The sequence below is a fragment of the Danio rerio genome, chromosome 5 (assembly GCF_052040795.2).
Source record: "Danio rerio strain M-AB ecotype USA chromosome 5, GRCz13ab, whole genome shotgun sequence".
Classification (NCBI taxonomy): Eukaryota; Metazoa; Chordata; class Actinopteri; order Cypriniformes; family Danionidae; genus Danio; species Danio rerio.
In genome coordinates, this window is record NC_141025.1 from 44,649,577 (window position 1) to 44,663,620 (window position 14,044).

At 34.8% G+C, this 14,044-nt stretch overlaps 2 protein-coding genes and 1 long non-coding RNA gene across 17 annotated transcripts in view; 1 reads left to right on the forward strand and 2 right to left on the reverse strand.

Moving 5' to 3' along the window:
• Positions 1 to 2,705, forward strand: part of rufy3 (RUN and FYVE domain containing 3) — an 881,807-nt gene extending 879,102 nt beyond the window's left edge. For 7 of the 13 annotated variants that reach the window (XR_015490183.1, XR_015490184.1, XR_015490186.1 and 4 more), the window contains 3 exons: positions 23 to 47; positions 137 to 214; positions 2,054 to 2,689. Coding sequence is in view for 8 of the 13 variants with exons in the window: in XM_087251873.1 (XP_087107999.1) it covers positions 23 to 47; positions 137 to 214; positions 2,054 to 2,197 (247 nt within the window). In the remaining 5 variants the exon portion in view is untranslated. 13 annotated transcript variants of the gene reach the window in all.
• Positions 1 to 14,044, reverse strand: part of LOC148679708 (uncharacterized) — an 890,299-nt gene that overhangs the window by 484,437 nt on the left and 391,818 nt on the right. The window lies entirely within an intron of this gene.
• grsf1 (G-rich RNA sequence binding factor 1) lies at positions 5,871 to 13,733 on the reverse strand. Of its 3 annotated transcripts, none has more exons than XR_015490394.1 (9): positions 13,417 to 13,733; positions 13,148 to 13,292; positions 11,471 to 11,626; positions 10,784 to 10,918; positions 10,396 to 10,692; positions 7,586 to 9,729; positions 7,434 to 7,498; positions 6,138 to 6,273; positions 5,871 to 6,032 (listed from the first exon to the last, which is right to left on the reverse strand). XR_015490394.1 is itself a non-coding variant. In XM_087252375.1 (9 exons), the coding sequence occupies exons 1-9, from the start codon at positions 13,678 to 13,680 to the stop codon at positions 5,977 to 5,979; spliced, it is 1,212 nt and encodes a 403-aa protein (XP_087108501.1). In that variant the 5' UTR covers positions 13,681 to 13,733; the 3' UTR covers positions 5,871 to 5,976.

A 14,044-nucleotide genomic window follows, 5' to 3' on the forward strand; every position in this document is an offset into this window, starting at 1 on the left:
ATCTTAAAACTGTTTTTCTTAGGACACTGTCACATGAAGATGAACAGGTACGCTACATTTTATTAATCTGTGAGGTTTGCTCCAGTATTCTTATTGTTCTTTTCATGAATTCATGAAGTTTCCTTTTGTTTGTTAGAACCAGTCTCTTTGTAAAGAGGTTGACCCTTCAATCTGCACAATGTGTGAAAACCAAGACTCACTGACTTCACCCAAGGTACCAGAGTGATCTAACACTTTTTATTTTTTTGAGAAAGAGAAAAATTTATAATTCATATTTACTTAAAGGGCACCTGTTTTACCCCCCTTTTCAGGCTTTAGGTTAAGTCTTTTGTGTCTCCAGAATTTGTCTGTAAAGTTTCAGCTCAACACCCATCAGGTTATTTATTTTACCTTTCTAAATCTGGGAAATTTGAGCTGTTAAGACATTGCAGGTGTCTTTAATGCAACTGAGCGGGTTCTCCCCGTCCACCGTTACCACGTGCGTGTCAGAGCCAATGAGCTCACTCTGATGGATTTAGCCTTCACCTGCTGCATCTCTCGTAGATAGTTGGTACAGTGACAGACAAGAATGAAGCAGGTCTCCCATATCACAGTAAGAACTTTCCCAATGATTATTTGATATATTATGGTTCTTCGTTGTTAATTCAAGGCCTTCTGCAGTCACAATGTGTGTCATTATGCACGCACACATACACACACGTTTAGCTTTGCATGGTTTTTGCACAGCAAATGTGACAGAATTCACATTAATATTCACTGCTGTATAGATATCCATTATATTAATGTACAAAATAAACCTGATTTAATGTCCACAAATCGGATTGAAGCATCTTATTCTATAATCATACTGACGTGCAGCTGTGGTGATAAATTTTACAATTTTACTGTCTTTTCTTTATTACAAACATGCACTGTTTTAAAATCATCTTGATGAGACGGCATTTCAAATCGAGGTTCTACGTTCGTTTTGTCTTATCAGGTTTGTTGTATTAAATGTAGCCTTTCCACCTCTTGCAATGCCAAGTTTACATATCAGAATGTTGGCAATGGCAATGTTGTCATCATCAACTTTATAATACCTCCAGACCGCAGACATACTCAGACACAGAGTCCTGATGTGACGCCTGATTCCTATCGAGTCTGAAAACGTGTGGTCGGGCCTGATTTCTGATCACATGATCAGATCTGAACACCTCTATTGTAAACCTAATTGAACATAGGTGAAGTGAAGTGTGTGTGCTGGGGACAGGGAGTTACACAACAATTATTATTTAAAGATTTTGTGTTTTTTTTTTATTTTTTTATTAAATGCTACTCAATTTTAAATAATTTTTTTTTTCAAATGTTTCTTAAGCATCAAGTCACTGAAAACTGTAATGGTGTAATGTTAGAATTCACTTTTATATTACTATATGATATTATTATTTTACATAACTGCAGTACACCCCACACAAATCTCTTTTAAATTCATATTTTTAATAGGAAGCTATACAATATTATATTTGTGCATATACAATAGATTAGACAGTAGCTACTGAAGCCAAATCTGGAGCCATAACAAAATAACTTATGATAAGTCAAAAACTAGTACACCCAAATTTGTTATAAAAAATTAAATAAAAATTTTAAAAGGAGGCAAAGAGAATCAAGAGAAGCAACAAATAATTGAAAAATTGAGTTGAAAATTTGTAGGTTGTATTTTTTTTGCAATACTTTGCTTGAATTTAATTGTATTATCTTTCAGTTTCTAAATATGTTGGTGACTAAATTATTATTTTCATAAATATTTGTTTAATAAATCGATTTTGTTTAAATGCAGCTATATTCACTGAGAAATGGATAAAAATATTCATTTTCAAAATGGGGTGTACTCTATCATGCTGAGCTCTGTATATACATTTTTTTAATGTACTGTATACAGCACAACATAATTAATAAATATATTAACACTGTTGCTATTGCATTTACAGTTAGAGTAACAAAGTGGACAGCATGAAAATTGTGAAGAAGAATAGTTTTAGTGTGTTACAGCTTGTCTTGTTCACCCTTTCAGAGTCAGTGCAAGAACTGCAGCGGTGTGTTCTGTGAGAACTGCATGGCGAATGAACTGCCTCTGCCCTCGTCCATCAACCCCGAGCACGTGTGTGATGTCTGCTACTCTCAGCTCCTGGAGCAGTACTCGTCCTCCCCATCCTGAGACACACAGCGCATGTAAATAGTGCAATACAAAAACTACACCTCACACTCTGGATCATCTCAGCTGTAAAGCATATCAGAAAAGATTTGCCAAAAGGGAATTTTTTACAAGCTCCTTGTTGGAAATGCTTTAGAGATTATTTTATTATGACCTATTATTCTTGAGGATTAGTGAAACTGTCCACCAAGTGGATTTATTTGGCTTTTTTGTACTTGAATCGCCTCGGTATCATTCAGTAATGCAAGTAGGAGGATTTCATTGGCATCTTAATCATTATGAGATGACTAATTGTAGACAGCAACATGTTTTCAGCTTTTTGGAAAAGAAGGCACTGAACAAATCACACACATACAGTGACACTTTGTTAAATCCAACATTCTTAAATTGTTAAAAAAAAAAAAAAAAGAGCAGAAACTGCACATTTTGAAACTTTTATAGGGAAGAGTAAATTATCCTGTATTATAATGTTGAAATAAATGTATAAAAAATAAAGACATGAAAAGTGGTTAAAAGCCTGTATGTATTTTCTTAGCTAAAAATCACATTTTAACTGTTCATTCCAAGCCGATATTATTCACGCAAACTGTAAATGCATGAAGACAAAGAGCAGCAATGTTGGATTATGCAGATGTTCACATCGGGAAATGTCTGGATCCGATCTCTTTACCTGCCTATATGGTATTTAAAACTGGCGGTAGAGTACCCTTACAAAAATAACTACAATACAACAGCAGTTTATAGAAGTATAACTGCAATAAAATAAAGTACAATTGCAAAATTGCAAATCATTAAAGTATAAACACAGTTCAACTACAGTACAATAAAGTTCAACAGCAGAATAAGCTGCAGTAAACAGGACTAAAAACAAGTAAATGCCATCTTTACTGCACTTGTACTGCTGTAGTCTAATATGCCAATAGTGTGATAAGATCTGTACTGCACTTGTGTTCCAAGGGGTTTGTTGTTCAACATCTTCCAAGAATATTTTGTACTTTTTACAGGGTTGTTTTTTTGGATAAAAGTGGTTTTCTAATTGGTTTATTTGCATTGAATTGAATTGAACAGTACAACAGTAGTAGCCTATATACAAGGATAACAGTGGTTTAGTCAATGCAACTGCAAATTTGCTGTATAATGCGGTGAAAACACAATTCAACTACAATGCAATTAAGTTCAACAGCACTAAAATCTGCTGTACAACTGAAGTAACATTAAATATACTGAGAGGGGCAATATACTGATATGTTATTTAATGCATTGCAATTAGCTACATCAGTATTAAAAGTGCACTTTTGCAGAATTGCCAGAATTGTAGATGTTTTTCTGTAGTTAGTTATACTTCTAAAAAGTGCACTACAATATATCGTGGTAGTATTTCAGCAAAACAACTGAGGTAACTGAAAGCTCATTTGGAAACCACTGTCCACCGAGGAGGAAAAGTAGTAGCTGTACTGCAGTTGTATTGTAGAAGCACTTCAGTTGTATTGCCGTACTGCATTATAGTCAATTATAGTATTATAGTTGTCATACTTCAGGACCATTACAGTAGTTGTACTGCATTATAGTAGTAGTATCACTTCAGCTGTATTGCAGTAGTTGTACTGCAGTTGTTTGTATTGTAGTACTTCAGTTGTATTGTAATACTGCAATATACTTAAATAAGTTTTTTCGTGTCCAAAAAAAAAAAAAAAAAGCACTTTTCTGAAGTTAAGACTGAAGTATTCTTTAGAAATAATTCTGCAGTAATTTTTTCAAGGGGACTTCTAATACTAAACAGCCGCGATTATTAAATAACTGTCTAATAGTGGTTATTGTATTACCATGATTGTTTCAGCTAACATCGATCACTGCAATTATTTTAAGAGCCATAAGGGTAGACTTAAAGCAGAATACAGACGCACCATTACAAACACTTGCAGTTCACTTTCAAATGCGCAGTAACGAGAGACTGTGTGTGTAAATCGCATTTGTGCACCGTCTTCCAACAAACAACTAGTTTACACTTCAAACACCTGCTTTGTGTTTAGAAAGTAGCAATGAATAGCTAAGGTTAGCAGCAAATCTCTCTAAAATGCTTTTTCTGTGTGTGTGTGTTATATATACTGGAAGTCATTTTGGGTGTTTGGGCCAATGCAGTAAATTACTTGAATATTTAAAGGTGCAAACATATGCAGGACCAGGAGTGCCAGTTGGAAATAAAACAAAGAATCAAATTATCAGTTTAAATTGGTCTATTTATTTGTGTATTATTTGTTCATTTAAATTGTGATTTATTTATATACGTTTTATGCTTCAATTATTAAATTGATCATTTAATTATTTATTTTATTTTTAACTGGCACTCTTGGGCCTGACCATTTACAATTCTTTAATAATTAAAATAAAACCTCCATAAAGAAATAAAATGTATGTCAATTTATGCAAATCATTCATTTTCTTTTCAGCTTAGTCCCTTTTTTAATCAGGGGTTGCCACAGCGCAAATGGCATAATCAGTTATTTCTTAGATAATATATCATCAGCCATATTTTTTATAGTCGTGACAGCCCTATCTGATACTCAGATTTGCTTAAAAAAATCAGTGTTGAAAATTTTCTGTAAGGTTGGCAGATGAAGCCATGGAGGAGAAGCAAGCAGAAGTGATGCAGAAATGGTCAGGTTTTATTGACTCATTTCTGAACTTCGTCCCTATTTTATCTTAGGGTTTCTGCAGGTTTCACAGAGTTAAATTTAACATTTTTAAGACCATTATGAATGAAATTTTAGACCCATAAAAGGTTGAGGCTAAGGAATTTTTCAAATGGCTTAAATGGAAAAGATTTTTTATTTGCCCTACCGACAAAAAATATTATAATTTAATATTACAATAATACATTAATAACAAAAAAAAAATATTTTATTTCTTAGCTAAATATTTTAAATATTGTGTAAAATAAGCAAGCTCTACTTGTATCCATACAATCTATTTGTTTATCCATCATACACTTTCTTTTAAATAATAAAAAAAATGAACAAATACATTTTAAAAAGTTTTAAAATCTATAATAAACAATCTATGCACAGCAATCTGTCCAGGTTGGTGTCATCAGCAGTAAATACACGGAGAGCATTCAAATGTTACTGTAAGGAAAATAATTAAACCATTATGATAAATAGAGTTGAAAAATACCCTTATAAATAAAACGTTTAATTGAGATGACTGCATGGATTTTGGCCAGATCTGGTAGCAATACATGAACAAAGGAACATTCAGACCTGTTTAAAAAGATTTAAGAGCCACAACACAGTATTTCAGTAAATTTAAGACTTTTTAAGGCCTAAAATTTGGATTTTGAGATTTAAGACATTAAGACCCTGCAGAAACCTTGTATCTGGACTTTGTACCTAATGGACTTCGTCTGAGCTGCACAAATCTAACAAATTCTATTAAATCAATGAGAAAACGTCATCTTGCTTCACGTCATCTTGCCACATTAAAAACTTAATTAAGAAACTGTCAAGACCCTTTAATGGTTTGACATGCCTCTGCAACAGAGACAAAAACGTGTAAATCTGAATAGTTTGAAGGCTTCCACAAATAGTTATTATGGAAAAGTTAAAAAACACCACATCTACTCCCGTCTCCTTTTTTTTAACATTGCTGGTCAGACAGAATGTAAAAAAATCAGGCAACATTTGTAGAGTCCGCTTTTAATGTTGGTTCTTGCAATGTACATGATACACTGGGTTAATTTGTAGCAGATTGGGATGCAATGCATTTAAATATGGTGTCCTTTCATCTTATCGTTCTTCGCTGGGTGGACATGAATTCAGATACAACTCAATATATCGCTCCACTGGACAGAAACAAAAACAAAGAAACAAAACACATCAAGTTAAACATCACTTCATGTTTGATGTGTAAAACATTTGGGTCATTGGAGGAGTCTTTGCTTACTTACTTATGAACTCTCTGTCTTTGGACATGGCTAAAACGGCGTCTTCATGTGTTTTGAAATAAGCCTCTGCTTCACCGGTGGGTTTTCCTTCAGGACCAAACTCTACAACAACCTTCATAAGTCGGACAGGAGCAAAAAACTGCAACAGAAATGACACCCCTAGTCATTCAGGGTATATATAATGGATAAGATTAATTAATCTGTCAGGCAGTAATATACTGGTTTAATGTCATTTCAAATATAATGATGCCAAAATTAAAGCTAACTAGTGTTTGTACTGTGCTTTGAATTGTTAACACCAAATTTCCACACTGGGTAAGTATGCTCTAGGCATGGGCTGGTATGAGATTCTGACGGTATAATAACCTTGATTAAAAAGATCACTGTTTCATGGTATTGTACTTACTGCTCTAAAATATGATATTTTCCTTACTGTCTGGGTAAAAACTAACATTTTTCCCTCATTAAACACAATATACTATATTTTAGGAAACATGGAAAGTATTTTGGAACAGTAAACATGTCATTAACAGTGAATGTGCGCCATCAAAATACAGTATTTTTTATTTGCTGCAAATTGAAACAATTAAGCGCAAAACACGGATTTTTTTTTCTGCCTGGAGGAAGAAAACACAATCCAAGAAGCTGGCAGCTGCAAGGTGTGTGCAAATGCTCTTATGTTTTTAAAAATACTTTTATATTCTTGGTTTATTATTAAAAATACAATAAGTAAATAAAACTAAATTTGTTTTTGTGCATCAATTAATGTCGTGCGGTTAAAAGGCTAAAAAACTAAATGAAGAAAAAAAGAAAAAAAACTAACATATACCGTAGGAACAGTATGACAGAAAGATTTGGCAGTTTCAAAACCTTGACTTTTTCAAACTGCGGTACACCTTGAAACTGTATATCGTCCCACGCCTAGTGTGCTCTGCGTTTTTTTTATGATTGAAATCTTCTACTTCTTAGCAAGTAAAAGCATGAACATGCTGGAGAGCTGCTTTAAAGCAATGAAGTTTCAATTCTAATTAAAAAAATACTGGCACTGTCTTCTCATATATAATGCTGTTTGTTTTAAAACAATCTGCTATATTAATTTCTAAATATATGAATGCCACTCAGTTGGTATGTTAAATCATAGAGCCGTGTCAAACATGACTATATTACTAAAATAAGATGTTTTCTTTGCCGTTTTCTCACTAGAGAAACTTTACAACAGGATCTCAGCATAATCAAATGTATCTTGACCAAATGCAAATGAAGAGCACACAAACAAAAGTACCTTCAAAAATGAATTACCTTTACAATGTCCTCTGCTTTTGCATCAAACGGCAGACCTCTCATGTGAATGACATTCTTTGTAACTGCACAGAAAAAGAAACTCAGACTTGCCAGAACTACTCATGATGTGTATTGAATGTTTGCAAATGAATGGGCACTGTAATAAACACCTGTTGTATTTCTGAGTGGAGGGTCCTCAGCTCTTGGTGTGAAAACTCTGTCATTTTGCCAGCTTCTATTTTGGGACGGGATGGCACTTTTCATGGCTGGGAAGATCTCAATATACCTACACATGAGAGGAGAAAAACACAGACCCAACATGTTTAAATACATATCAAATCTTTCAAATTTTGGTTTTGAATAGTATTTAATACCAAAACTTTGATTTAATACCAAATGTTCCATCTGAGGATAATAGCACAAATAACACGGATTATTAACGCAACCATTAGAATGAAAAACAATTGTTCCATAGTAAATAAAATAAACGTTCACTAAAATAAAATAAAATTATATAAAGAATCACCTTTTATTTCAGGTCAATATCAGGGAAACATCTTTCACTTTCATTTATTTTTTTGTAATGCACTAAAATAACAATTAATACATCTATTGAGATTTATAAAAAAGAACAACAACAAAAAACCTGCTAAAATCAAAACTGAAAATACATACCATTAATAAAAACCACAATAATGTCTCCTTGATAAGGGTGTAATTGATCACTGTTGATCTGTTATTTGAACGGATCACAACTCACGGTTTGGAACACACGTGACTCACGGATTAATAATTTTTTTTTTACTTGTAGATCGATCCTAAATATGTTAGGACTGCAGAGAGATCACATCTCGTGTCATTTAAATCACATGTATGATTGCATTTTGGCTTTACTGTAAAATATAATGATGAAGGAAGAAGTTATGGTGAGTTATACGGCATGTGGTGGGTTTCTTAGGTTATTAAAGGTGATTTCTGTCACTAATTGTTTAGCTTGCATTAATGCATTCAGTGTAAGCTGCACGATTAACCATTAAAATATATGAATCTCAACACCCATGCAACATAAATTATAAATGATGGTGATTTGCATGTTTATTCATCCTTCTAATCGCTGCAATTTAATCTGAAAGCACTAAAATTGTGGGCAGCAATTACAATAGCCCCTTTCACACAGTGATACCGGTAAATATCCGGAAAATTTCCGGAACGACTTTACCGGTATATTCAAAAAAGCGCTGTTCACACAGGCGAGGACGTTACGGAAATTTTCCGGAAAAGAGCATTCACACATCCATTCCAAAATACCGGTAAATTCTGACATCATTCACCACAAATGAGCTTTAAACGGCTGCACTTGTATTTGTAAACATTTGACTAAATTACAAACTCTGTGGATGATCAATATTGTGAACAACTTTCGCAGGATCACTTTCGCATGTCGAGATGTTCATAATATGTGCGTGTGCAGGCGCTCACAGGCTGTTTCACAGCCACACGCAAAGCTTGAAGGTAAACAAACAACGGCTTATCATAAGCATCTCATCGATGATTATTTACACAGTTGGCATTAAGAACATATAAACGTGATCTGACTAACTTCTAGCAGCTAAATGTGTCTGGAAAAATATTCAAAGGCTTTTATGCTCACAAACCGCGCGGACGTAAATGCGTCTGACTGTTTTGATTGGCTAAAGCAGACGTCTCACGTCAGCACGTTCTAGACGTGCACGCGCTTATTACGGTAATCTTCCTTCTGCATTCACACAGCGCAGCATTCCGGCAAATTGCCGGTAATGTTACAACTTCTCTTTCCGGAAAATAGCCAGAACGAATTTACCGGTATTTTCAAAAAGGACCTGTTCACACATACAACCTTTCCGAAAGGTCTGTATGTGTGAAAGGGGCTATTGTTTAGCCATAAGGTGGCGACAACCAGCCATTAAAAATATGCCATTGAATAATTCTTCAAAAATGACACATCTAGCAACAAAACATGAAGTTTTATGAGTGAAAACTTAATCATTTATTAAAAATAAGGCTAAAAATAAATAAGGGTTGTACAAATTATAATGTTAGATTTATAGATTTTGCGTTATCAGCAACAGTAGTAGTATATTTAAGAATGCACTTTTTTATTCAGCTGATTATTTATTCATTTTAATTTTAATTAAATTACAGGTTCTAGGTTCTGTTTGTTAAAACCAAAAGTGTCTTGCAGTACTGCTTTTGTAATAAATGGAAATTAAATTACATTTGTTTCCTCCCCTTTTTGGCTGATCCGAAAAATTTTCCAATCTGTGACTAAAAAACTCTACTAGCTGGGCTTCCAGCTAACTCTATCAAGCCTCTTCAACTGCTCCAGAATGCAGCAGCACGAGTTGTCTTCAATGAACCTAAACGAGCACATGTCACTCCGCTGCTAGTCCGTTTGCACTGGCTGCCAGTTGCTGCTCGCATCAAATTCAAAACTCTGATGTTTGCCTACAAAGTGACTTCTGGCCTAGCACCTTCTTATCTGCACTCACTTTTGCAGATCTATGTGCCCTCCAGAAACTTGCGTTCTGTGAATGAACGTCGCCTCGTGGTTCCATCCCAAAGAGGGAAAAAATCACTTTCGCGAACGCTCACGCTCAATCTGCCCAGTTGGTGGAATGAACTCCCTAACTGCATCAGAACAGCAGAGTCACTCGCTATTTTCAAGAAACGACTAAAAACTCAACTATTTAGTCTCCACTTCACTTCCCAATCTGCAATTGCCTATTTGAATATCACACTAACTTTACAAAAAATAAAAAAAAAAAAAAAAATTACTAACACTTCCCTTCTTAGACTTTACAGACCTGAAACTTGCCTTTAGTACTTATTCATTGTTGCTCCTAGTTGTGTAAATTGCTTCCTTGTCCTCATTTGTAAGTCGCTTTGGATAAAAGCGTCTGCTAAATGACTAAATGTAATGTAAATGTAAAATGTAAAAAACATGTGAGATTTGTAATCGGTTACAACACTATTAAGTGATATTAAAAAACAGTGAAGTAATACAAATATTCGTGAGTAGGTCATAAAGGACTCAAACACAACTGCACACATTGTATAAGGTCCTTATTCATTTCTAGTATTACAAGATGATACACCAACCTATTTCCCAAGATTTCTCTGTCTTTCTTCAGGGCCTTTTCAGCCATTGCCTTTGTAGCAAACTCTACGAAGGCATCGCCTGAGCTTTTCCCTCTGCGGTTGAGAATTATAGTAACTCCGTCCTCCACAACATCCAACCCTATTTTAACAATATCAGAACACACACATGAAGCATGGGTATTTTTTTTCAGCATAAAGATGTTCAAGTGTCAGATTTTACAAGTACTCACCTGAGAAAAATCTAATGATGTCTCCCTCCGTGCAGCTGTAGGGAAGCCCTCGTAGTCGTACCACTGTATCTGTCTCCACACGCTCCTTTGAAGCTTTTAATATGGCTTCAGCATCTTTGTTTGTTACTTCACGGACTGAAACAAGACAAAGTTGTTGATGAGATCTATTCTATTTGGCATGCTACAAATGTCAAAAAGGCCTCCTTGTAAACTGTAGGGTGTTCTTTTAAACGTCCTATGAAGTGCTTTAAAATTTGCGTTTTTTTATTCGATGTTTAAAGTAATTTTAACCGAAACATAATTTAAACCGAAAGGGTGGAACATAGGGTACTGAAGGTTTTTAAAACAGGCAATAGCTTTTGGTTTTTATCACTGCTCTGCCAGTGAGAGTGGTTAAGCTCAAGTGCATCAAATGAAAAGCAAATGAGAAGCATCATGAAGGGTGCAGACACGTTAGATACTAGATACTATCATTTGATTGATCAAGACATGATAAGAAACCAAAGTATGAGGTGATGTGAAAAAAAAAAAAAAACTCTTAGATGTTTATACGAATTTTTTTTTTTTAAACAAATTTGCCAGTGTTTTAGAGCACAGTAGCTAATAGATATCCTTAAAACTAACAGATTACAATTAACAGCTAAATTTTTTTATTTTGATTACATGGGACCTTTGAAGTCTGCTGACCTTCAATAAAGCGATCTCTTAGGTAATGGCGGTGTTGATCCAGTGCTTTGCCAACATCCTCCTCGTGCTCCAGCTCGATGAACGCTTGTCCTGATGGCTTGCCGTACTTGTTATACAGAATATGGACTCCATTGACTCCTCCTCGGATCCTACATTCTGTAAAGAGGAAATAAAGTGCACATCGGTATCAGGACACAGTATGAGTATTCACTTCCCAAGCAAAAAGAAACCCAAATATACTTTCTATGGATTTGAGGAAAACTAATGAAGATTCTATAATTGAATCTGCTGAATATGTTTGGCTACAATGGTTTGAGCCTTGTCTGATGTGGGGTCTAGCTTTTTATTTGTTAAACAATCATATAAGGTTTACACTAGGGCTGTGCAATATGTAATGTATAATTATATAGCGCATTTACTGTGTTTGGCCATGCACCCAAAGTGCTTCACAATCATGAGGGGGTCTCTCCACACCACTATCAGTGTACAGCTTCCACTTGGATGATACGACAACAGCGCCAGTGCGCTTACCACACACCAGCTATAGCTGGAGTGGAGAGACACTGATGCAGTGTATCCGGAAAGTATTGATAGCGCTTCACTTTTTCCACATTTTTTATGTTACAGCCTTATTTCAAAATGGATTAAAGTGATTTATTTCCTCAAAATTTTACACACAATACCACCTAATGTGAAAAAAAGACTATAAAAGACTGCAATTTTATAAAAAATCTAAAAACTTGAAAAATCACATGTACATAAGTAGTCACGGCCTTTGCTCAATACTGTTAATGCACCTTTAGCAGCAATTACAGCCTCAAGTCTTTTTGAATGTGATGCCACAAGCTTGGCACAACAGTCTTTGGGAATTTTTGCCCATTCCTCTTTGCAGTATCTCTCAAGCTCTATCAGGTTGGATGGAAAGCGACGGTGTACAGCCATTTTCAGAGCCCTGAAACTACAGGGCTTTCATCATTTAAACAAATCATTTTACTTCTATTTTGAGAGAGTAAAAACTTATATTAATAAGAAAGTCATCTGCTACGGTATGCTGTTCTCAAGATGTTATATAAATATGTAAGCCATCAGATATCCATTTTACTTTACAACCATTTAAATATCTGCTAAACCAACTTGCTTTTCTTTGCTTAGTTTGGGCCTTTAAAAAAAAAAACATGCTTTGTATTTATATATAAATTCTTACCAAACAATCTGTATTAAAATATTAGACAAACTTAAATACATCTGCATAATTTTATAGTTTGATCATTTTCTCTGGCTACATTTAATTCCAAGTGTCTGCATTCATATGACCCAGTTCATACAAAAAAGAAAATTATGTCATCATTTACTCACCTCTAACTTGTTCCAAATAGTTTTCTTTCCTCTGTTAAACAAACAAAATGGTGTTTTGAAACCTGTAACCATTGACTTACATTATTTTTCCTACTATGAAAGTCAATGGTTACAGATTTTCAGCTTTTTTTTTAATAAATATCTTCTTTTGTGTTCAACAGAAGAAATACACTTAAAAGATTTAGAACCACTAGAGGGAGAGTAAATAGTGTATAAATGTTAAATTTTGAGTGAACTATGCCTTTAATTTGACTAGAGCAAACGTGGGAACAACAGCATATCTTCAAAACGTCTTCTTAGCTCAAATAACAAAACAAATACCAGAAAAGAAGCTCATTATGTCTTCAGCTGTACAGGACCAGGGCAGACCCTTAGCCTGGACGATGAACAACTCCTTTGCTTGGTTCTCTTCAGAACCAGGGGTGTATTCTGGTAGAGGAGGGTACTCATCATCTTTAGATGGTGCCTAAAACAGTAGAAGGGCAGCGTCAGGAGACGCGGTAGACTGTACATAACATTTACTTCTGCTCGCATTTATCCAAAGCGACTTACAAGTGAGGGTGTAATATGAATCGATCAGGTAACTTTACCTCAGAGCACAGACTTCGTTGAGAAAACATCCATGGATTCTTGGCTTTACAGTCTGCTAAATATCTTGTTGTCAATGAATGAACACTCAGACCTCGTGCTGAAGTAAACTGCGCAGTTTTACTATGATTCAGAGTCTCTAGGCATGGAAACCGCGGCGATCTCCTGACACAGCGAACAAGAGAGAACAAGAGCGCGCTTCGACTCAGTCCAGACATCTTAGATTGTGCAAAATTAAACTTAAACCTACGTGAAACCCTAAACATATACACGGCATAAACACGGCATGGTACAGCTTAATTGGAGCGCAAATCCCGTTGACCTACGGCATCAGAGGACAACATGACGTCAACAAAAGGCGCCTCGGAGTTTGACAAGATCTTTCAAAATAGTAGTTCAGCAAACTGTTCTTTCATTATTATCAATAAATTGTGGTTTTATAGACTTTGTTTAGGTATGGATAAGATTAAATGTTGTAGAATATGGACATATGCTGCAAATTAAGATATTAATGCGCTTTAATATGTGAACATTAATCTAATTTTCTTTATATTGTTTTTGAAAGCACACAATATAACAAGAGACAAACCTTAATAAAACTTCCAGAGCAGCAAAACGAAAATATTCACA

Bases quoted from the DNA above. Each gene is read 5' to 3' on its own strand.
- grsf1 (XM_087252375.1), bottom strand. From the start codon at position 13,680: ATGTTTAGGGTTTCACGTAGGTTTAAGTTTAATTTTGCACAATCTAAG. The intron at 10,693-10,783 runs GTGAGTACTTGT...TTGTTAAAATAG, and splicing joins CATCATTAGATTTTTCTCAG to GGTTGGATGTTGTGGAGGAC. The intron at 7,499-7,585 runs GTGTTTATTACA...TTTTCTGTGCAG, and splicing joins TCCACTCAGAAATACAACAG to TTACAAAGAATGTCATTCAC.